The 22,571-nt window shown below is 39.8% G+C and overlaps 3 protein-coding genes across 3 annotated transcripts in view; 2 read left to right on the forward strand and 1 right to left on the reverse strand.

Moving 5' to 3' along the window:
• The first annotated feature begins 1,642 nt into the window (after window positions 1-1,642).
• Window positions 1,643-5,008, forward strand: LOC121867504 (DNA-directed RNA polymerase II subunit RPB11-like). The gene is made up of 3 exons (XM_042367471.1): window positions 1,643-1,812; window positions 3,455-3,604; window positions 4,098-5,008. Exons 1-3 carry the CDS (start codon window positions 1,735-1,737, stop codon window positions 4,224-4,226), a joined length of 357 nt encoding a protein of 118 aa, XP_042223405.1. The 5' UTR covers window positions 1,643-1,734; the 3' UTR covers window positions 4,227-5,008.
• Window positions 5,009-8,776: 3,768 nt separating this feature from the next.
• Window positions 8,777-13,127, forward strand: LOC121867505 (pancreatic lipase-related protein 3-like). Its single transcript, XM_042367472.1, has 9 exons — window positions 8,777-8,922; window positions 9,358-9,442; window positions 9,700-9,854; window positions 10,392-10,489; window positions 10,634-10,787; window positions 11,164-11,276; window positions 11,418-11,526; window positions 11,627-11,789; window positions 12,689-13,127. Exons 1-9 carry the CDS (start codon window positions 8,901-8,903, stop codon window positions 12,744-12,746), a joined length of 957 nt encoding a protein of 318 aa, XP_042223406.1. The 5' UTR covers window positions 8,777-8,900; the 3' UTR covers window positions 12,747-13,127.
• Window positions 13,128-17,602: 4,475 nt separating this feature from the next.
• The window catches only part of LOC121867425 (embryonic protein DC-8-like), a 6,676-nt gene continuing 1,707 nt past the window's right edge, over window positions 17,603-22,571 (reverse strand). Inside the window, exon 2 of the mRNA XM_042367336.1 lies at window positions 17,603-18,185. Coding sequence (XP_042223270.1) covers window positions 17,603-18,185 — 583 coding nt within the window. The remainder of the gene's footprint in view (window positions 18,186-22,571) is intronic.

Here is a 22,571-nt window from a genome sequence, read left to right on the forward strand (position 1 = left end):
ATACAGTATAATTAAGGTGTACAGTATACATAAATTATGTATGTTGTCCAACAAATAAAATATGCCTGTGCATGAGAGGTGTCTTTCTTTGTTAAAAATGGATATAATAGAATAGAAACACTTCATTTGTGAAATAGGAGTGGAACCTAACACAACCTAACCAAACCTTAACTTTTCCTAACCTAACCTAAAAGAGCTCAGAGGCTCTCAATTAGCTCAGCCATATCAATATTGTTAAAATCGACTCTGTATTTGTATTTTTCTGGTTAAATAAGCTGTTTCAATATCAATAACCTAACCTAACCTTACCAAATCTAACTTAATTTATTGTGACCAAACCTAGCTTATCCTAATCAAATCTAACTTAACCTAACCTAACCTAACCTAACCAAACCACTATACCTGTACTAGGGTTCCTAATAATCCTGAAATCCATTTATTCTTATAATTTTTTTGCTAAAAATCTGTAATAGAAAATTAATTTTGCAAAGACTTACAAAAGTTGTAACGTAAACTTTTTGTTATTAAAATTTCTATAGTTAAGGTTAATTCTTTAATATAACTCCTGAATTAACTGCAATATTATTATTATTATTATTATTATTATTATTATTATTATTATCAACCGAATCTCAAGAAGTTTATTTTTGTAACCAATATTTCAAACAATTCTAATACAGTTTTCTCCTACACGTTTCCCTCGCCAATGACCTATATTATTATTATTGTTATTGTTATTATTACCCGTTTAATTAAAGTTATAGTACGGTAACATCTTTAATCTCATTCAAAGCCATTTAACTCCTGCATTTAATCTCATTCAAAGCCATTTAACTCCTGCATTTAATCTCATTCAAAATCCTTTAAGTGTGCCATTTAAATTTACGTGTTTGTTTATACCCATTTTCTCATTTTGCAATAAAAGAAAACGGAACCTAAGATGGGGGGACTCTCTTACCTTTTACTATGGTTGTATGATATGAGCAATTATTTTGCTTTCTTATATATCATTTTCTTCGCCACTGATAAGCCGGTTAGCCTCTTTGGATACATAAAAGGTAATGAGAAAATAAAGATAAAAATAATTGAATGTAAGAAAGAGAAATATATAACAAATTAAAAGATTTATGTTCCAGTAATGACTACAATAACACTCAATATACTCAAATATTTTTCTGTATTACATAAATTTACATGGATAAACTGAAGACAATTTTAATCTTACGTTAATGTTATATAATTAAATTCACAGGAATATTTGTATACCGTTATAGACATGAGATTTATCATGGTGAGACGTGTGTGCCCTTCACCATATGTTTATCAAGGGTCAGTTCCCACAGTGACAGCTAGTGACCTCCCACATATGTCATTCTTAAAAGGGTTATATTTTAGTAAGTATGTATTGTGTTTGAATCAATCTATCTATCGACATACCTAACTATCTATCTATCTATATATTTACGTATCTACCCAACTACTTATCTATATACCTACCTAGTTATCTATCTACCTACATACCTACCTACCCACATGCCCATCTACCTACCTATCAATATATCTATCTATCTTCATATCAGTCTACCTAACTACCCAACTACCCAACAACCTACCTATCAGCAGCACGCCTCACCTCCTTCACCTGTCCCCCTCACCACAGCATCAACACTTGGCTGCCTGGGTCGAGGAGGAGGTGTACTGTATTAGTTTCTCGTCAAGTTTTAGTGAATTACCATGAACGCCCCGCCGACATTCGAGTCATTTCTTCTCTTTGATGGAGAAAAGAAGATCATTAAAGAGGTTGACACTAAGGTAAGTCATCTAGAGACGACGCTATTATGGGTTAATTAAGGTGTATATATATAGAGAGATTATTCTTTAGTTAATGAATGTATATAAATCTATGTAGTTTATAGAGATATATGAACTTGTTTTTGAGGTTTTATATCAAATGTATTATCAACTGAAGTATGTTTGGTAATGGTGTAAATGGTCGCCACTTTATTACTTAGTTTTTGTTTGGTGTTGTGATGAAGGATAAAATGTAAGAAACCTTTATATTGTTATCTGTTAGTAGAGGAAATTAAGCAAAATTAATGTTAATTTGCAAATGTTGAACGAATTGTTGGAAATGCTTTAATAGCCGCTGTCATTGTTAGCACATTTCAGACTTAGGTAAGGTTAGGTTAGGTTAGGTAAGGTAAGGTTAGGTTATTTTATATGTAGTAGTTATAAATGATTCATTTCTTTAACCTTAAATTAGTGGAGGTTTCTTAAGTTAATATTCCTATAAATAAAATTATGGTAATTTCTGAGAACAGCAATACCATCATGTGTTGTTTGATTTTGTTCATATTTTTCACAGATTTTCTTATTTTTATTATATACTAAGTATTTTAAAATAGGCTAACGCCCGTATTATTAAACAACATCTTCCCTTGTAGAGGGTCGTCATGTTTCAACCCGAGTTTTAAATTAAATGAGTCCTGAGGGACACCGCAGTACAGTACTTAACGGGGTGGTGTGGCGGTAAGACTCATTTAATTTAAAACTCGGGTTGAAACACGTCAACCCTCTACAAGGGAAGATGTTGTTTAATAATACGGGCGTTAAACTCTTTACTTTAAATATTATTTTGTTTAATGTTTTAGTTTTTCTTTGTCTACAATCATAAATCACTTGTAGTGGGCAGGGCATGAAGGGTCAGGGAAATTGCACAGTGAAACACGGTGAAAAACTGATCACATAACACCAGAATGATGTCTCTGTGTGGTTTGTACATGAATAAATTAATTATTTACTGTAAATACTCCAACTAAAGATCTGCCGAGTCATGTGTGTTGTTGACTGCTCGGTCCGAGTGTAATCTCACGTTCACAAAAAACATAAAATTACACCAAGACGCTTCAACAAAGTTGCTTTCTTTGGTACCAGATATCAAAGTAAGTACTTTTTGTTTAATTTGGCAGAGTTTGGAGCCCCCAGGTAGGAAGTTAGGTGAGGTTAGGTAAGCTTCTTTGTTTGGTTAGGTCTGGTTCTATTAGGTTCTAGTAAATGTCACATCTTACTGTACAATATAACGATAAGAACCACCGGGGAAAATTAAAAAAATCGAACTTCTTCTTCTGGTGGTAGTGCTGTTCTCAGACATTACCCAAGTTTTATATAGCATTTATGTCTAAGGCTTATCATATGGACAAATCTTGTCACATGTCTCTTGCGTTGACCGAGAAGTGAATGGTTCTCGAGAAAGCTAACCTAACCTAACCTCGAGTGTGATATGACGATAGATGCAATTCCTCAGCTGTTTCATATGATTAGCCATGGTGTTTTTTTTAACTTAGAGAGTGTGTGAATTCTAAAATGACATTATATGGTTAGTATGCAATTTATTGTTAAGTAAAGTAGAAAGACTCTTAATTGTATCATTGTGTAAGGTGATGTTTTTTTCTAGGTGCCAAATGCTGCCATCTACACCGTCAACAAGGAGGACCACACGCTGGGTAACATGATCCGTCTGCAGCTGCTCAAGGACCCTAATGTCATGTTTGCTGGCTACAAGAATCCTCATCCCCTCGAACACAAAGTCGTGCTTCGTGTCCAGGTATGGTGGATGATGATTTGATGTTGTGTAGTGTTAAAGAAACTTATTTATGTGAATGTGAAGCAGATTTATAATTTATATGTGATTTAGATCACATGATGATTAGATATTCCAGCTTATTTCACCTGATGATTAAACACCCTAACCTAACCCACCAGGCAGTAGTATTATGAGGTGAAATGAGCAGGAAATGATCCAGAATGTACAATGTAAGTGGTCATAAGAAGACAGATAATGTGTAAGATCAAAGTGAATAATATCAAGAATTAAAATCAAGTGTACAGTAGCTAAAACAACTATCTGTGCAGGTGGGGGGTCGATATGCTCCGAAATTTTACTTGTGACTGGTGACAGCCCTCATATACCAAAATTTATCATCCATGGTCTCATGTTGTTTCCCATCAACTATGCACAGATAGTTCGTTTTAGCTACACTACATGTATGAGACAGTTGATTTTTTTAAGTTTTGATTTTTCTTCACTTCTATTCCAGACGTCAGATGCCAGCTACACCCCACACGATGCCTTCATGAATGCCATCACAGACTTGATCTCGGAACTTTCACTGCTGGAGGAACGATTCCGAGAAGCCATACGAGAGAAGAAGGAAGGCTTTGACTAGGTCACAATCCAATATTTTGTACCAAGGTTCCTCTATCATGTAATGTACCTTCTCTCACATCTTTCTAAGTTACATCATAAAATCTTGGACACAAAAGCCATCAGTGTTAGTTGTCTCATTCTAGAAGGTAAAAAATGTCATCTCATAACTGGTTTTATCTATTGTAAAACACAAACTTTAGTTTTTGATATTTTTGTGTGTAAATGTTTTTTTCTGAGTCAGAGACAATGGATATACAGTATTCTGTCATTATGTTTGTGTACAACAGTTTTCTTTGTTATATACAGTAATACCATATGATAAAACCTTTAGAATAAGTTGCCAAAAATATCAGTACATCAGTACATTTCAAAACAGCCAAAGTCATTCATATTAAAACAAAACATAGTCATCAGTGTAAGAAGACATGATTGTAGATATTTATCTTGTTGAAGGAGGAAGTTAAGAGTTCAGTTGGGGTGTCTCTACAAGTTGTGTTTGGTGCACAGTGTGAGCTGGTGAAATAAATAAAGATAATCAAATTAATAAAAGAATGTTTGAGGAAAAGAAATGTCTCAAAATTGTTTGTTTGTTTTTAATATGGTTAAGAAAATGTGATTGTATACATTGTGATAAAAGTTACCTTCTTGCTTCTTAAAACTCGACTCTAGCTCCTCTTCCACGCACCAGCTGATGACACTTACTGATGATGTCTATGTGCCTAAGGTTGTCAATGTTACTTTGGAAAAAACTAGTTACTATTGGTCATTTCTCTTTCAATGAAATAAAATAATATTTATGTATATGTTAAGTCTTATTTGTCCTTAATAGTTTTAGTACACATCAGTATTTATGGAATCAGTTTTGTGTAGAAAACAGCATAACAGCAAACACTCTGGCCCTAATTTATTAATGGGTTACATTCCTGAAAAAAACCTGTAGTAAAATAAAATTGAAATATTGTTTGGCCTGTAACATCTTGAGTCTTCATCCATTTAGCAAAGCATCCTCCATATTCTTTATAACTGTAAATCCATAAAAAAAGGTCCATGTAAATTTGGGTTGGTATGTACTTTGATGTTAATACTGTATTGAGTTATATACCACATTAAAAACAAATAATTTGGAGCAAAATATTATGTTTTGGAATTTGAAATTAATGTGTGTAGAGTAGAGTAGTATTAGTAGTTTGTGAGAGGTGTTTCTCCCTTGACCTCTCTACCTGGAGGCTGTAGAAAGAGATAGATAGAGACAGAGTGAAAATTTATTGTAGCAGAGAGAAAGGAGTAGTGTAGGAGTGTACAGGTGTCAACAGAGCATAGAACATAATTCTCCGAGATATTTAAGACAATAACTTATTCTTCTATGAGTTGATAGTAGAGGAAATACTTTACTCCTACACAAAGGAAAACTATGAATGTAGAATCAAGCACAATATATTATTAATATTTATGACAATATAGACTATAGTCTCTTTATTATGGAAATATCAAGTAGCCCCACCCTCTTGCTCTCATATAACCTCGTCATTGGCCATTTAGAAAAAAATAATGGGAGTGCTATAGATTGCCACATTATCTAATCGGAAAACGATACATCATATTGCTAGGGTGAGGCTGAGTGTGACATTTCCATATTGAACAGACTATATGCACCTCCAAGTATACAGAAGGACTAAGGATGTGTGTGTGTGTGGCAGGTGAAGGGTAGGGTATGTGTGTGTGTGTAGCCAACGTAACTCCCTGTCTTTGATTTGACGATCCAGCCACACTTGCCAAGACCCGTTGAAGCTGTGATACTATAAACTTGCCCTCACAATGACCTGACCTTGATGTAAACTGACCTGGTCCAGAGGGGGAACTCTACATCCGACAAGTTCCCCAATGATAAATCAGGGACTACCTGGAGGTAGTTAGTCGGGTCATTGATCTCGCCACCGGACGACCCAAGGTGAGAGGATACGAGTTAATGACAAATTGTAAATAAACATTGAAGAGAGATACATACATATTGATTAATTATAAATAAACACAAACAGGATATATGATTGAACTGATTAATTGTAAAGAAATAAAAATGTTATGTATGAATAGTTAACTCGGAAAAAATCAGTTTTTCTCCAGGTACTCTTTGTGTCTCCTGTACTAACAATGAACAATAAAAGTCATTACAAACTGCCTGAATGGCTAGTAAATTGATAAATGGTTAAACTATAAATAACAACAGATTTAATTAAAGAACTTTATATTTTTATTATATGTTTGACATCATTGAATCACTGCCAACTTCTTAGCCACATTTCAATCGTGGCCCTTGAAAGTAAACAGAATTTCAGATATTATAAGTACTGAAGAGAACTTTGGTCATCTCTACCTGCGTCACTTTCCTTATCTGTTGACACTAAGACTTGAGTACAGTGTTAGGACTTAAAACTCTCTAACTGGCTCTTATGTTCCTAACCCCTTGAGTACGATGACTTAACTCTTTGAGTATGATGACTTAACTACTTGAGTATTATGATTTAATCCCTTGAGTATGGAGACAACCCCTTGAGTATGATGATTTAATCTCTTGTGTATAATGTCATCCCCTTGAGTATGATGATTTATTCTCTTGTGCATAATGACATCCCCTTGAGTATGATGACTTAACCACTTGAGTATGATGACTCCCTTGACTCCAATGAATACTACATAACTTTAGTCCCACTTAAGGGATATACCGGTATTCAACTAAAGTATAGAATTTTAATAGATTATTGCATTTTAAATTTGTTCCATAATTGGTGCTGAATGAAAACTAATCAAGGTACAGTACAGTCCTTGTGTATTCCTGATGTCTATTTTAATGTTAGTTTTGTGTTTCAGCCGAAGTTAAACCAATTATGTTTATTATTATGTCACATTAGAAACCTTTATGACCTTGGGCTATGGTTTACAAATTATAAGCAGGACGATTTCTCACACATACACACACACACCAATGCAGCATCACACCCTGGGAACAAGCTATGATGTGTCAGCTGCACTACTGAGATATAACATGTGTGTGTAACATTGGTAAACAAGATTGTGATAATTCAGGTATATACCTGTCTTTATTTGTAAGCTGTTGTATGATGTCTGTAGAAATGTTACTGAGACTCTTTCTAATTAGATACTATGTTTTAACTTAACACCAGTTAGGAGACAACATTAACACTGAGACTATACCTTAAGTAGATACATTAACTTATCACCAGTTAGAAGACAACATTAACACTGAGACTCTGTAAATATCTCACAGTTTCCTCACAACTGATAATTACACAATGCAACTAACTAACACATATGATTTATGACACAAAGTTGGGGGAATTACCAATGATGATAATATTGGACTGCGACACTACCCTAACCAGATGCTTCATCTTATGTCACATTACGTGATCAATGATTTAACTTACGATACGTCAAGGAACTGAACACATAACATGCGTATCCCCTGAGTGTTGTAAGAGTTATTATGAAGGTGGAGGAATTATGGGTGGGGAGGTGCTGGTGGGAGAGAGAGTGGGGAGGTGGGAGGTGTGGGTGGGCAGGTGTAGAATGAGGTCGGTTGATAGATAGGTAGGTAGATAGATATTTTCCTCTTGTCTCAATATATATATATAGTGTGTGTGTGTGTAGATAACTATGTAGATAGTATATGAATATGTAGATGGTAGATATAAGTAGAAATGTTCGGTGGGTATAAAGACAGTAGAAATATGCAAATAATAGACAATCTCAGCTGTGTGTCTTCTGTTTCTTAGACACTGACCTCTGGGGTGTGTTTGGGGGGCGGGGTGCAATTCTCTCTGGTCAGAGCACCTTCACGTGATCACCAGCAGGAGGAGTGTTTGTGTTGTCTTAAACTGGTGACCTTGCTTGGTGTCCTCCCTCCCTGGCCCTCCCCTGGTGTGCCTCCCTCCTTAGTGGTGCCTCCCTCCATGGTCCCCCTCCCTAAGTAGTGCCTCCCTCCCTGGTCCCCTTCCTTAGTGGTGCCTCCCTCCCTGGCCCCCCCTCCTTAGTGGTGCCCTGCTCCTGGCCCCCCCGCCCTTAGTGGTGCCTCCTTCCTGGCGCCCCCTCCCTTAGTGGTGCCTCCTGGCCCCCCTCCTTAGTGGTGCCTCCCCTCCTGGTCCCCTCCTAGTAGTGCCTCCCTCCTGGCCCCCCTCCTTAGTGGTACCTCCTCCATGGTCCCCCCTCTTAGTGGTGCCTCCCTCCCTGGCCCCCCCTCCTTTAGTGGCCTCCCTCCCTGGCCCCCCTACCTCCCTCCTGCCCCCCCTCCCAGTGGTGCCTCCCTCCTTGCCCCCCCTCCCTTAGTGGTGCCTCCCCCATATCAGCATCTTTACGGAGAATATTGGTGTAGTACATCTTTCACCAGCCAGAAAACTATATGATAATGTTACTTAATACACAGACCGGGATCTCCAGGGTCGAGTTTTCCCATGGGCTGAGTTCACCCCATGCTCTCTCCTCCCCTTTCCCCCCCACTGTCCTGGGAGCCTTAAAAACAGGGCGTGACACCAGCATTGCCTCACTTCAGTGCCAGACAGTTTAGGAGACTGCAGAGGTAACCCAAGACTCTGAGAGACTTCTAAGTGTCAACGAACAAAACTAGTGACTGTGTTAAATATTTAACACCAGGGCTTTTACCTCAACATAATTGGAGACAATGTTAAAATTAGTCCTTCTAGGTAAGTTTTTTGGTGTTGGTGTGAATTAAACATATTTTTTGTGGCTATGTTAGGTTTGGTTTGGTTAGGTTAGATTGGTTTGGTTTGGTGGAGGTCAGTTGTGTTATTATAGGGACGTTGCATTGAGATATTCATCCGACAGTATCACGACACCTATGGTAGGTCTGCTGCCTGACTTGTAAGAGGGCGATAAAGATAGATTGATAGAATGATAGATAGAGACAGAGGGGGGAGAGAAAGATAGATATATAGAGACAGAGAAAGAAAGATAGAGGGAGAAATAAACCAAGTTGCTTCATCATCTTCAGGGGACTTGTGACCCAACCTAAACCAACCCAACTCAACCAAACCAAATCTAACCCCCTCATACAGCCATTAATTCTGTATTGTGGGATAAATTTCTGTTGTGTAATAAGATAAACTTTGTGTTAACAGTGGTGGTGGTGCAGGCGGTGCTCTCGAGGGCCAGGACTGCCCCTAAGGTCAACCTTGATGATGTCCACTTCCTTCTCTGGACCAGGTGAGTCTCTGTCCAATTAGTGAATAACATCAGGTGATACTATTGAAGACACGATGAATCTAAATTAACTCTGTTCTCTTAGGTACAGTGAACTCCTTATATAACATACATATATCTACATATTAATCTGTTAGATGGAAGTTTGGTATCTCACAGACCCTCGATATAATGGACATTCATCACCATATAGTTCGTTAAATAGAGGTCTTAATATATCACTTCATAATTCCCATCTTTGACTCTCCGTGGCGGTGTAGGAGTAATCCCGGCAACACGAGTTACTACGAGCTGTTCCTGGACAACAAGGAGAACCTAGATGCCTCTCCCTTTAACCCCAGTGACCCCACATTCGTCATGATACACGGGTTTGCTGCTCACGGTGACAGAGATTGGCCAGTGGATGCTAAGACTGGTGAGTGTAAGGATGTTTCTGTGTTTACCTTCTTCCTGAGTCTGTACGTGTAGCCTTTTTGAGTCCTGTAGGGTTAAATAATTGTTTTTAAAGGGTTAAAAACCACCGTAGTTAAAGGGTTAAATCACAGTAATCAATGGGTTAAACCATCATCACCATCAAAGGGTTAAATCATAGTTATCAAAGGGTTACATCGTCATAGTCAAAGGGTTAAATGATCATTGTCAAAAGGGTTAAAACATCATCCTCAAAAGGGTCAAATGATCATCATAATCAAAGGGTTAAGACGATACCTGATACCTTGAGATGTAGATTCAATTCCCTAATGAAGACACTAGCTCAAATACTGTAAATAATTAACTCATTATAAAGGTTTAAAAGTGACCTTAAATTATAGAATCAATAAATATTATATATCAATAACTTCACAACTCAGCCAAGTGTCAGAACCTTCACAATTTTAAGTTATAGTTACTACTGGTTTCATTTACACAACCCTTACTGTCTTCCCCTGAAATGTGACCTGACCTTCCATAGAGTTACTCGCCCTGGGGTCGTACAACATCCTCTCTGTGAACTGGGCACGTCTGGCGAATGCTCCCTGGTATCCTGCCGCTGTCAATCATGTTCCTCAGGTGAGTGTCTCTATCTCCTCTCCTTCCTTCATCATTTTCGGGTTCGTTCTTCTTACATGTTTTCTTCCTTTATTTTATGTATGTATTCCTCTCTCTCTCTCTTTCTAGCTATCCATTCATCCACATATCTATCCATCTACACAGGTGGGCATCTACACGGCCCAGCTCCTAGACTGGCTGAAGTTCGAGGGCGGGATGGACGGTTCCAAGGTACAGATCACCGGCCACTCCCTAGGTGCTCACGTCGCTGGTGCTGTGGGCCAGAACTTGGTTGCCTTCACCCTACCCATGATCACAGGTAACTGGTCGACTGGATCCTTCATAAATTTACCTGATTTGTTAATATATTTTGATTTTTTTTGCATTTCTTAAGTTGTGAGATTTATTTTAAGGATTATTTAATTTATTTAAAGTATTTTAGAGGTTTGTTGACATAGTTTTTTAATGTTGTTGTTATTTCAGGTAGATATTTATTTAGTTAATGTCTATTTTGGGTTAAGATGCCTGTACTGTATAGGAGTATTTAATTTGCTTACACTCGACTAGGCCTGTTTTAAGCGTAGTATCTAAGTACAGTATGTATAGTAATCCATCATTTATTCTTATTTCACCTGTACAGTAACTTAAAGTAGACCGGGATGTATACTAATTAACCTTGTAATGTATCGGGACAGGTCTGGACCCAGCTGGACCTGAGTTCTATGAAAAAACAGCGTCCGAGCGTCTTGACCCCAGCGATGCTAAGTTTGTGCAGATTATCCACACGAATGGAGGCACTATACTGCAGGTATTGTTATTATTATTATTGTTATTATTACAGTACGTATTATTATTATTATTATTATTATTATTATTATTATTATTATTATTATTATTATTATTATTATTATTATTATTATTATTATTGTTATTATTATTTAATTTCCAGAGTTGTGTTGGTTTGAAGGACTCTGTCGGCCATGTCGATTTCTACCCCAACGGCGGTAAACACCAGCCTGGCTGTGTTGACTATGGTGCCTGGACAGACCTGCTCGAAGGTAAACAAACAAACGTGGTTCATAATATAAACAAATGCACGTGCATCATGATATAAACAAACACCAACTCATAAACTGATGAACATTATGTGTTCCTCAGGCGGGTGTAGTCACCGCCGATCACACGACTTATGGGTTGAGAGCATCAGTGGCTCATTGTCCTTCACATCCTATCCTTGTGAAGACTGGGAGTCCTTCCAGGCCGGGAACTGTGACTCCTGCGGCCAAGGATGTCTCGAGATGGGCTTCCACGTTGATCACAGGTAAGACAGGTGAAGAGGGTGGTCATTCTCTATGCAGGTAGTCCCCGATTTATGACCGACTCAACTTACGTCCACCCGCACTTATGACCGCCTCAGTCGTACCAAAATGTGGTCAAATTATGTATTTTTGAGTCCCAAAGTCAGGACCCAGACAAAATTTTCCTCTGTAATTCACTTTAAAATGGCTGGCAAGCTTAAAAGTGAGAGTTTTGTGGTGCTGAGAAGAAAAAGAGACCCAAATTTTTTATTTTCAATGTGTTATTTAAGCATTTCCGACTTACGACCATTTCGACTTACGACCTGGATGTCGGTCCCTAGCCCCGTCGTAAGTCGGGGAGTACCTGTATACAGGAAGAGTTACTGTAGTCTTGTGTTGTGGTTGTTACTATTGTTTGGGTGCTCTAATTATATTACTGTTTTTATTTGTATACCTGTACTGTCTAGGTGCAGTGTTTATATACCTACATTGTCTGGGTATATTGTTTGTACACCTGCTTTGTCTAGGTACTGTACATTGTTTGTACTGCATACCTGTGCTGTCTAGATACATTGTTTGTATACCTGTACAGTCTATGTACAATATATATTTGCATTGTCTGTACACATGCTGAATCAAAGTATATTTGTATGACGATTTTATTGAATTATCTATCTATCTATCCATCTATCTATCTATCTCTATATCTATCTATCTATCTATCTATCTATCTCTCTATCTCTATCTATCTATCTATCTATCTATCTATCTATCTATCTCTCTATCTATCTATCTCTCTATCTATCTATCTTTCTATCTATCTATCTATCTATCTATCTATCTATCTATCTATCTATCTATCTATCTATCTATCTATCTCTCTATCTATCTATCTCAACTAATGCCTCCTTCACCCCCACAGTCTACGAGGAACCTACTACCTCACTACGAACAGTGACTCACCGTACGCCCGGGGTTAGTGTACCAGACGCCTCACCCAAGTTACTCTCCCGTCACACAGCCAGTCACTAGTGTATCTTGAGTGACTGTTACTCTGTACAGTCACTTATGGTCTCTCATGTGACTTCCTTCCTACAGTCACTTATGGTCTCTCATGTGACTGTTAATCCCTACAGTCCTTTATGGGTTCTGAAGTGACTGTAACACCCTCTTTGACTGTCACATTCCTGGTAACTGTGCTACCTATGTATAAAAAACCCTGACATACTGACAGTTAATGAAACTGTTTGGTTAATATAGCTTGATGTTATAAAGTAATGTGTTAGATGTTGACAATTTGTTGTGGTGTAACAGAATTATGGTCCACAATCTGGTATAATTTAATAAAACATTCACAATAACATTTGTATCCCACCCTCTCTATGACCATAACAGCTAGGTAAAATAAGTAAGGTATGTATCTACAGTGAAACCTCTATTTAACGGACTGTATAGATATGAAAGTCCGTTATATCGAGGGTCCGTTAGATGTTAAACCTCCATATAACGAACTGTATGGAGAAAGGAGTTCCTTATATGGAGGTTTAACTATATCCGTTTATTTATTTCTTTGTCGATCAATTTTATAGAAACATTAATTCTTTGTTTTATTTTACTGATTTTGTTAACTGTTCTAGTAATGCTCTCCTCCCTCTTCCCTCCATCCTCCTACCAATACCTCCCTCCCTCCTTCCCTCCCTCTACCCTCCATCCTCCTTTGCCCCTCCTTCCCTCCCTCTGAAAGCATACCCATACAAGTAAAGGTTATATAACATAAGGTTGAGAGAAGGTCACCCAAGATGGCCTCCTCCTACCCCCTACACTACTCCTGTGACGTTTTTATTCATAGTGTAATAAAGATGATGATCCGTCTATCTGTCATAAGGGAGAGCGTGGCCTTGTGTACATATATACATACATGGGTAGACACATATACCAATATACTTGCAAAACAGACATTAATGTATTTGGTTTATACACACACACACACACACACACACAGTATATGCAAATGTTCACATCACATGAAGTATAAACACAATATTTGACCTCAGTCCTGGAAGAGTCACAAGCCTCTGTTCTCTGATGCTGACTACATGACCAACCTCATACTCCACCCGTATACATCACCCTCTTCCTCTGTTCTCATCCTCTTCGTCCATCCTCACACTCCACCCTCCACCCTCACACTACACCCTCCACCCTCACCCTCCACCCTCACACTACACCCTCCACCCTCACACTACACCCTCCACCCCTTGCTAACAACGGGCGTAAACACAAGGGAAGGCAATAATGAGCCAAGAACAATAGACCAGGTCGGCCTCCTGTTGTCCTCGTGGAGGGGGGGGGGGTCATTACAAGGTCGACTATACTAAATATTTCTACAGGGTGTATGTGAGTCAAGGGCGACCTGGAGATGGTGAGAGAGAGAGAGCCTCAATGTTTTACTATACACCAAAGATCTTGACAGCTTTAACACACACACACACACACACACACACACACACACACACACACACACACACGTAATTAATGTCTGTCACGTAACAGTTTAACATCCCATATACAAAACTTAAGTGGATTGTAAGAGAGAACGAGGTGAAGACTTCTACTACATCAATAAGTTTTGGCCAATGAATAGATTTTAGTTTTTTGGGGTCAATTATAGAAAATGGATTACGGGATAGACTGTTTAATGTGCGTGTGTGTGCGTGTGTGTGTGTGTGTGTGTGTGTCTGCTGCTGTATCACTACCTTCTGCCACGTCATCACCTACGGCCGCATTAAGAAGACCTTTCCAGTTGTAATAAAGTTTTAGCACAATTTCTATGTCATTAAGGGATTATTTCCACCGTATTTGTGTCTTATCTTAAGTGAGTCTGCTAAATACTTTCTCTTTTTTACTGCACTTCAACAACTAAGGTCTTTAAGTGCTTTACAGGGTTAATAATCATGCTATATTTAACTATGTGTACGTTCTCTGATCTCCAGTAACGTAACTATAACGTAAATTTAACGTAAGATTCTTTAAGTTCATATCCTCCTATGTTCCTCCCGGGCGGTTGTAATCCAGTATGGTGGTCAGATACCTCTATTGACATTTGTGTTTCGTGTAAATAAAATCTGTTTCTTTATTTCTCTTTGATGAGACTTATAAGGCGAAAAGGAAAATGTTCTGTGTAAGGTTAAACTATTTTTTGTTTAAGTTCACGAAGGATAAATTTTATGTGAAGTGAAACTCTTTCTATTGTTATATTCTATTGGAACCTGACGAGCGGGATAATATTTTACGAGGTACTTATAATAGTTTGACGTCAAATAACTGATAAATGAAGATGTAAGGAAAATGTAACCTTCACCCTATGATTTTTCCTCCAGTATTACCATAGTTACCTTCAACAGTATTGCTTTAAATACATAAAAGTAATTATATCCTTTTTGATATTAGATTGGTGTTAAAATAATTATTAATAAGACGCATATCTTCTAATACTCAATAATTTAAGCTCCCGTTGGTCAGGTTTTATTTGATTTAACCATTCTGGATCTTGGCAAGTGAGAGATTCACCGACCCTTGTATATCCTGGGTAAACAACTCTCCCTTACCCACCTGCACGGTGATGAGAGTAGCCGTATCCCTTACCACTGTAACCCCTTATATGACCCCTTTACCACCCCTGAACCCTTTAAAACTCTCTCCCTATTCGTGACACACCATTACCTACCTCCTTTTAATCCCTCCCATCCCCCTTAACCCCTTAGAATGCTCTCTACCTCATCGTAAAGGGATTCTGACAGGTATAAGGGACTGTACAGGATGTTTTTACGTCTTAGGGAGGGTACAGTAGTATGTGACGAATGTATAACATTGCTTATTGCCGGTCGTGAGATTCGTTCAGCTTTTGTTGACAGTGTAAAGGGTTCGATCTCTTATTGTTAATTATGTAAAGGATTCGATCATGGGCCTCTCTCAACCCCCTATAGGTCTCCATAAATCTTTCATAGACCTCCATCAACCCCCATAAGCCTCTCAACCTCCATAGGGTTCTCAAGCCACCACCGACGCCTTCCAGCTCACGTCCATGACTAATTGTGGGTCCAATTTGTGAGGAGAAACCCTTTTCCAGGTGAGAGATAATTATTCAGCCAAGACCCCGAAAAACCGGACGTCCAGGGACCTTCTTGTCGCCTTTGTTATAATTCTGGCCACTCAGGGATGTAGTTTTTTTTAACTATATTGTATCATGGTATTCTTCCCTACCATGATTTATTGTTTGAAGAGTCTTGCTACACTTCCTTACTATGATCTATAAATCATTAATGTGAGGGAAACGTTACCATGTAATGTTCTTCATTATGTAGGGCAGTGATGGGCAGCCAAGTTAGTTAGTGGGCCACATGAGTGACCCTCCATCATATCAGTGGGCCACATAAGTGACCCTCATATCAGGGGGCCACATAAGTGACCCTCCCCCAGCTGGCTGTGCCAAGTTATATGGAGGAGCTGTACTGATCCTTGTTGGGGGATGGAAGTGTCCACCACCTCTTGTGATTGTGTTTATAAAATGTTGGTTTATGTATCAATAAAGTTGTAGAGTAATGAAAGCACAACTGTGGCCTCATTCATGGCTGTTGTTTCAGGCAGGACGGTCCCTGGCCCAGGAGGTGATGGGTGATGCCAAGGTTTCCTCTACCGCCAGGTCAAGGTGAGCAATACTTCTGGTTGTCTTACCACACCATAGACAAGTATATTTATTAGTTTTTGGTGTTAACTAGAGACATTGTTAGTATCATGATTGTTCCTGTTAATTGAAGAGTACAATTGTTGGTTAAAGGTAAGGAGATGGTCACCACGTTTGTTGTAATGCATAAATACTTAACTAATAGAAAAGAAAGAGAAAATTAGGACTGCGAATTATCTGCAGTTTTCCTTCATAACTTTATGGTCAGGTTTGGTTGGTGTCTGTCGTAGCCCCACAAACTGTTGCCGTATTGCAAGAACACTTGTAAAGACACTACTACAGCTTCGTAGTCATTATTTAATCCTCTCCCTGCACCTAATAAACAATATTACTTAAAAAAACATTCTTGAGATCCTTCTAATATATAACACAGTATAAGTGGCGACTTTCTCTTTAACCAATATGAAATTTTTTATAAGAGTCAAGAGAGATGGAAGGTTAATCTGATTGTTTCCTCCAGGTAAGTGAAACTCAACAGCTCCTCGAGGGACCGTAACACACCATAATACTGCAGGTATGTTCAAGTCGGTTTATATATCAGTTATCATTGTTCTTGTACTTGTTCTTGAGTGTCGCGTCTCTGCTAACTCAGTAAGTTGCCGTTACTTCCCACGTTGAAGATCAGGATCACGTTTGTTGTACAAAATCACTTGGGAAATATTCTTAATCCAGTGATGTTCTAGATAGTGACAGGCACGAATTATTCCCATCGTTGTCTTGTTTACCATTGGCTCTTCAGTGTTCAGGACACAACCAAAGAACAAAATTTAAACTGAGTTTTTTACTGGAATATGGAAGTACACAGCTGCATTCTCCTTGACTTTTGTTGACTGCTTATGAACAGAAAACAAATAAACTTGGTGGTGGAAAATGATAGTTATCACTCCTGGGATGTTTACATTAAAGAAGTTTCTGGGTAAACAAAGTCTCTTGAGTTCTTAGATAGGTCGCTGGTTCACCCTCGGGGCACCCCTAGTTCACCCAGCTGTGATTGAGCACCTAACTTTACAGTTGGGTAAAGTGAAGATGGTCGAGTGCAGTGCCGGCCAAACTGCCCCTTTGTGTACTTAAATCAGTGTAAGTTAAGACCTACTACACCTCACCTACTGGCCACACGGGATGCAGTGTGGCGTCGAGCGTGATGTGTCTCTGCTCCAGTGTGGCGTCGAGCGTGATGTGTCTCTGCTCCAGTGTGGCGTCGAGCGTGATGTGTCTCTGCTCCAGTGTGGCGTCGAGCGTGATGTGTCTCTGCTCCAGTGTGGCGTCGAGCGTAATGTGTTTCTGCTCCAGTGTGGCGTCGAGCGTGAGGTGTTTCTGCTCCAGTGTGGCGTCGAGCGTGAGGTGTTTCTGCTCCAGTGTGGCGTCGAGCGTGAGGTGTTTCTGCTCCAGTGTGGCGTCGAGCGTGATGTGTTTTGCTCCAGTGTGGCGTCGAGCGTGGTGTTTCTGCTCCAGTGTGGCGTCGAGCGTGAGGTGTTTTGCCTCAGTGTGGCGTCGAGCGTGATGTGTTTCTGCTCCAGTGTGGCGTCGAGCGTGAGGTGTGTTTCTGCTCCAGTGTGGCGTCGAGCGTGATGTGTGTCTGCTCCAGTGTGGCGTCGAGCGTGATGTGTTTCTGCTCCAGTGTGGCGTCGAGCGTGATGTGTTTCTGCTCCAGTGTGGCGTCGAGCGTGATGTGTTTCTGCTCAGTTTCTACACATTTTCTAGAATAATTTATAAAAGTAACTCTTATCTTATTCCTGCGATAATGTTAAACAAGGTTATTACAACTCTCCCCTAACAACCACGTACAATAATCACCAACCACCATCACTTTCACCACCACACTACCACGTGGGGAGGGGGGGGGGGGTACCTGGGTGCTAATCAACAGGTAGTACAACCTTTTAATCTTATCCAGTAAGTGACGTGCTTATGTATATCCATGTCTATATAGATGATTTATCACGAGTATACATGGGTTAAGAATATACATAGGCAATGAGTATATGTCCCCATTATTACCTACCACCCTAATACCTAGCCCTACCCCTTAGGATATACATATGGATATACATATGGTGTTTAATCATCAGGTGAAATAAACTTGGGGGGCTAATCTTCACGTGACACTAATTTTATACAGGTAATACAGGTATATGTGTGGTAGTAAATAGAGAAGAAGGAAGGAAATGGGGTGGGGGGAATAGAAGGAGAGGAGGAGGAAGGAGGAATAGAAGGAGAGGAGGAGGGAGGAGGAATAGAAGGAGAGGAGGAGGGACGAGGAATAGAAGGAGAGGAGGAGGGATAGAGGAGAGGAGGAATAATAAAGTTAGGGATGTGGGGGAGGAAGAAGAAGAGGAGAGATGAAGGAGAAAGGAGGAAAATGAAGGGGAAGGCAAGTGAATGATAGATAGACAGATCAACATTCATCAGCGCAGAACCAGCAGCTGTAGACAGTGTGGATAATAATAATGACGTGTACAGTTGTTTATGTGTCTACATATTCGTGTGTATAAACTGCTGAAGGTACACGAAATTCAATATGTGTCATGTGTGTGTGTGTGTGTGTGTGTGTGTGTGTGTGTGTGTGTGTGTGTGTGTGTGTGTTGTTTGGTTCTGCCTGAAGGATTTTGTCTGTCAAAGGGGGCAGTGGCTGATTGGATGCAGAACTCAACTCTTGTCCTAATGATGTTGGTTCGATCCCAGGGCCATTCTTCAGTCCACGCAGCTGTAAAAGGGTCCTTAGTATAACGGATGAAGCGGGGGTTGGGGTGGGGGCGGGGGTGGAGGGGTGGTGGGGGGGGAATGGTCGATTGTCATGCCCCTCCACGCTGCTACCTTATGTATGGGAGGACTTTAGTATGCAGTGTGTAGTACCTCCTGTGTACTGTGTCCCCAAAGGTCAGTCAAGCGTATGGGACCCGCTTCTAGTCGGTCCTCATAGCTCCTACGTCTTTATGTACCGCTACTCCATCACCTGTCAACACCGGCAGGTAAATAAACACAGTAAATGAACGTTTTTTTTTTTTGCAGTACGGAAGTCATTATTCTGACGTGTTGGCGTCTCGACCCTGGGACCTGCCATCACAGTACCCAAGTATCTCTTTAAATAGTCATTTCAACACTATTCAGCTCACGACGCTCTGGTAACAGCCTTCTCGTCAAATTTTATTACCTGTAGTAGATTCATAAACTATTAGAAAACGTCCGCCATCTTCCCATACGTCAGCCTATAGTTGGAGGGACGGCCGAGGCGAAGTCTCTGAATGTCGACGTGTAAATATAACCTTTGTGTTGGATGAGATTCTTTACTTAGGGCGAAAATGTGAATGTGTTCATGTGTAAGATATTAAACCAGTGAGTAATTGAGGGTTATGTGAAAGTGGTAGTCATGTTTTTTTTAATTAAATATGGATTATGTTTATTTGATGTTGATTTTATTAGTTAAAATGATTGCTTACTGGCAGGACAACGAGAGATAAAGAAAAAATAATTGGTGAATGTTTGAGTAGAGAGAGAGAGAGAGAGAAAGAGAGAGAGAGAGAGAGAGAGAGAGAGAGAGAGAGAGAGAGAGAGAGAAAGTATTTTATTATACCTGAATAGGCTTACAACCAGCCATTCACTCAGGCATAATAATATCCCCAAACTATGCACCCGTGTATGAACCTAACCTAACCTAGTCTCTCCAACACTGACAAAAGAAACAACACTTATGATGTGTATTGTAAGAGTCTTGGTCCTCGGGTCTTATAAAGGCTCTCAAGATGTACAGTAAAGGCCTACTACAATGAATACAACTACAACAATAACAACAAATACAACAAGAACAACACTACCACCACCAACAATAATACCACCAACACTATCACCGACAACAACAACAACAACAACTCCACAACTGTTATAGCCACTTCGGGGTGAAACATTTCCTCGTGAGAATGGCTGAGAATCCGGAGTCTTGTGGACACGTTGGCGGGAGATAAACAAGGCGATGGTCGCTTAGTTAACAAGTCACGTCTCACTCGGCAGCTTTTGTGAGGCAATTATGTTCGACCCGTCCTTCTGGTATCCTAGTTTGTGGGTGTTGAGGACGACCTGGAGGAGTTAGGGTGTTGGAGGACGACCTGGAGGAGTTTGGGTGTTGAGGACGACCTGGAGGAGTTTGGGTGTTGGAGGACGACCTGGAGGAGTTAGGGTGTTGGAGGACGACCTGGAGGAGTTCAGGACCTCTTAAGGGGAAAGGTCGAGGAGGTTAGGGGGCTGGGTGAGGGCTCAGGGGGACAATTTCAAGGAATGAGACTCATGGACGTTCAGAAACTCGCAGGGACGTTCAGAAACTCCCAGGGACGTTTAGATACTCTCAGGAACGTTCAGAAACTCTCAGGAACTTTCAGAAACTCTCAGGGACATTCATGAGCACTTAGGGGCGTTCAGGAACTCTCAGGGACGTTCAGGAGCTCTCAGGGATGTTCAGGAGGTCTCAGGGGGCGTTTAGGGCCTCCCAGGGGGCTAACTGCAGGTACTGAGGCGTTCACATACCATCGAGGAAGGGGGCCAGGGGTGAGGGACGAATATTTCAAGCGTTCAAATAGCTTTCAGAGTCATTGTTGCAAGGGCAGAGAGGGGGGAAGAGGGGGAGGGTGAGGGGGAAGGGACGGAGGGTGAGGGGGGCGTTCGGGGAATCAGTTGCGAGAGTTGAATCTGTTCGTAAAAGGTAAGATCGTGTACCGAGATTTAACACAAAAGACAGAGTGTAAGGTAAGACGTTCTAGGAAAGATCAAGTCATGGGCGAACACATCACCAGAAGGTTAGGTTAGGTTAGGTTAGGTTAGATTAGGTTAGGTTAGGTTAGGTTTTGTTACGTCAGGTTAAGTTAGGTGTGTGTGTGTGTGAGAGAGAGAGAGTGAGAGAGAGTGTGTAAATCCCAATACAAATTATATACTAAATAATTCCTTATACCATCATCAATATATCCAATAATTATAAATTATTACAATAATTACAAAGTATTTTTATACCATCTCTAAGATAAAAACATCACACAACAATCACAAACTTTTTCTTCAACACATAAAATATATAAACGATTACAATCAATAATATACAAACATCCCTCACAGCACTGATATTAACCAGACCACACTACAAGGCAAGAGGGGGATTCATAAGGCAAGAGGGGGATTCATAAGGCAAGAGGGGGATTCATAAGGCAAGAGGGGGATTCATAAGGCAAGAGGGGGATTCATAAGGCAAGAGGGGGATTCATAAGGCAAGAGGGGGATTCATAAGGCAAGAGGGGGATTCATAAGGCAAGAGGGGGATTCATAAGGCAAGAGGGGGATTCATAAGGCAAGAGGGGGATTCATAAGGCAAGAGGGGGATTCATAAGGCAAGAGGGGGATTCATAAAGGTTCCTACGATAATTTTTCATCAGACTTTAAGCGAAAAACCAAACATAAATAATATTAATCCAACATGGCTGCAAAATTTGACCCAGAATTGAGATTAATTTTAACACGTTGATTTATCTTCAGATAGAATATAAGTTTCATGTTAAGATAAAATCAGCAATTCCTTTTATATTAAATATTTTAGAGATTAATTTCAATATTATTCGTTTTATTGACGTAACGATCTGTGCCGGATGATAAAAGTGTTGTGTATATTATAGTTTATCTTGACGTAAACAATGAACGCGTGGTCATGTGTACAAACAAGGTGACGTCATTGTACTTTCACTCATCATCAAACTTTGTGAATGAGATAAGGATAATTTATTTAAGGTTATTTTAAATTAGGTTAGGTTAGGCTAGGATAGGTTAGGTGAGATCAGGTTAGGTTAGGTTAGGCTAGGATAGGTTAGGTGAGATCAGGTTAGGTTAGGTTAGGTTAGGTTATGGTCCATTGTACCTGCAGTAACTCTCCCCAGGTGGTTGAGTGAGTCGGTCAACATATGGGTTGACCTCCTCGCCTCCCTCAGCTGCCTTAACACTACCTGGTGCGGGTTTTATTGTTCCTTGCTTCACATGACCTCCTGATGTTCCTTGCTTCACCTCACCTGATGTTTCTTGCTTCACCTGACCT

The sequence above is a fragment of the Homarus americanus genome, unplaced genomic scaffold, assembly GCF_018991925.1.
Source record: "Homarus americanus isolate GMGI-L3 unplaced genomic scaffold, GMGI_Hamer_2.0 scaffold23598, whole genome shotgun sequence".
Taxonomy (NCBI): domain Eukaryota; kingdom Metazoa; phylum Arthropoda; class Malacostraca; order Decapoda; family Nephropidae; genus Homarus; species Homarus americanus.

Bases quoted from the DNA above. Each gene is read 5' to 3' on its own strand.
- LOC121867504 (XM_042367471.1), top strand. From the start codon at position 1,735: ATGAACGCCCCGCCGACATTCGAGTCATTTCTTCTCTTTGATGGAGAA. The intron at 1,813-3,454 runs GTAAGTCATCTA...GTTTTTTTCTAG, and splicing joins TTAAAGAGGTTGACACTAAG to GTGCCAAATGCTGCCATCTA. The intron at 3,605-4,097 runs GTATGGTGGATG...CTTCTATTCCAG, and splicing joins AAGTCGTGCTTCGTGTCCAG to ACGTCAGATGCCAGCTACAC.
- LOC121867505 (XM_042367472.1), top strand. From the start codon at position 8,901: ATGTTAAAATTAGTCCTTCTAG. The intron at 10,788-11,163 runs GTAACTGGTCGA...GTATCGGGACAG, and splicing joins CACCCTACCCATGATCACAG to GTCTGGACCCAGCTGGACCT. The intron at 11,277-11,417 runs GTATTGTTATTA...TTTAATTTCCAG, and splicing joins ATGGAGGCACTATACTGCAG to AGTTGTGTTGGTTTGAAGGA.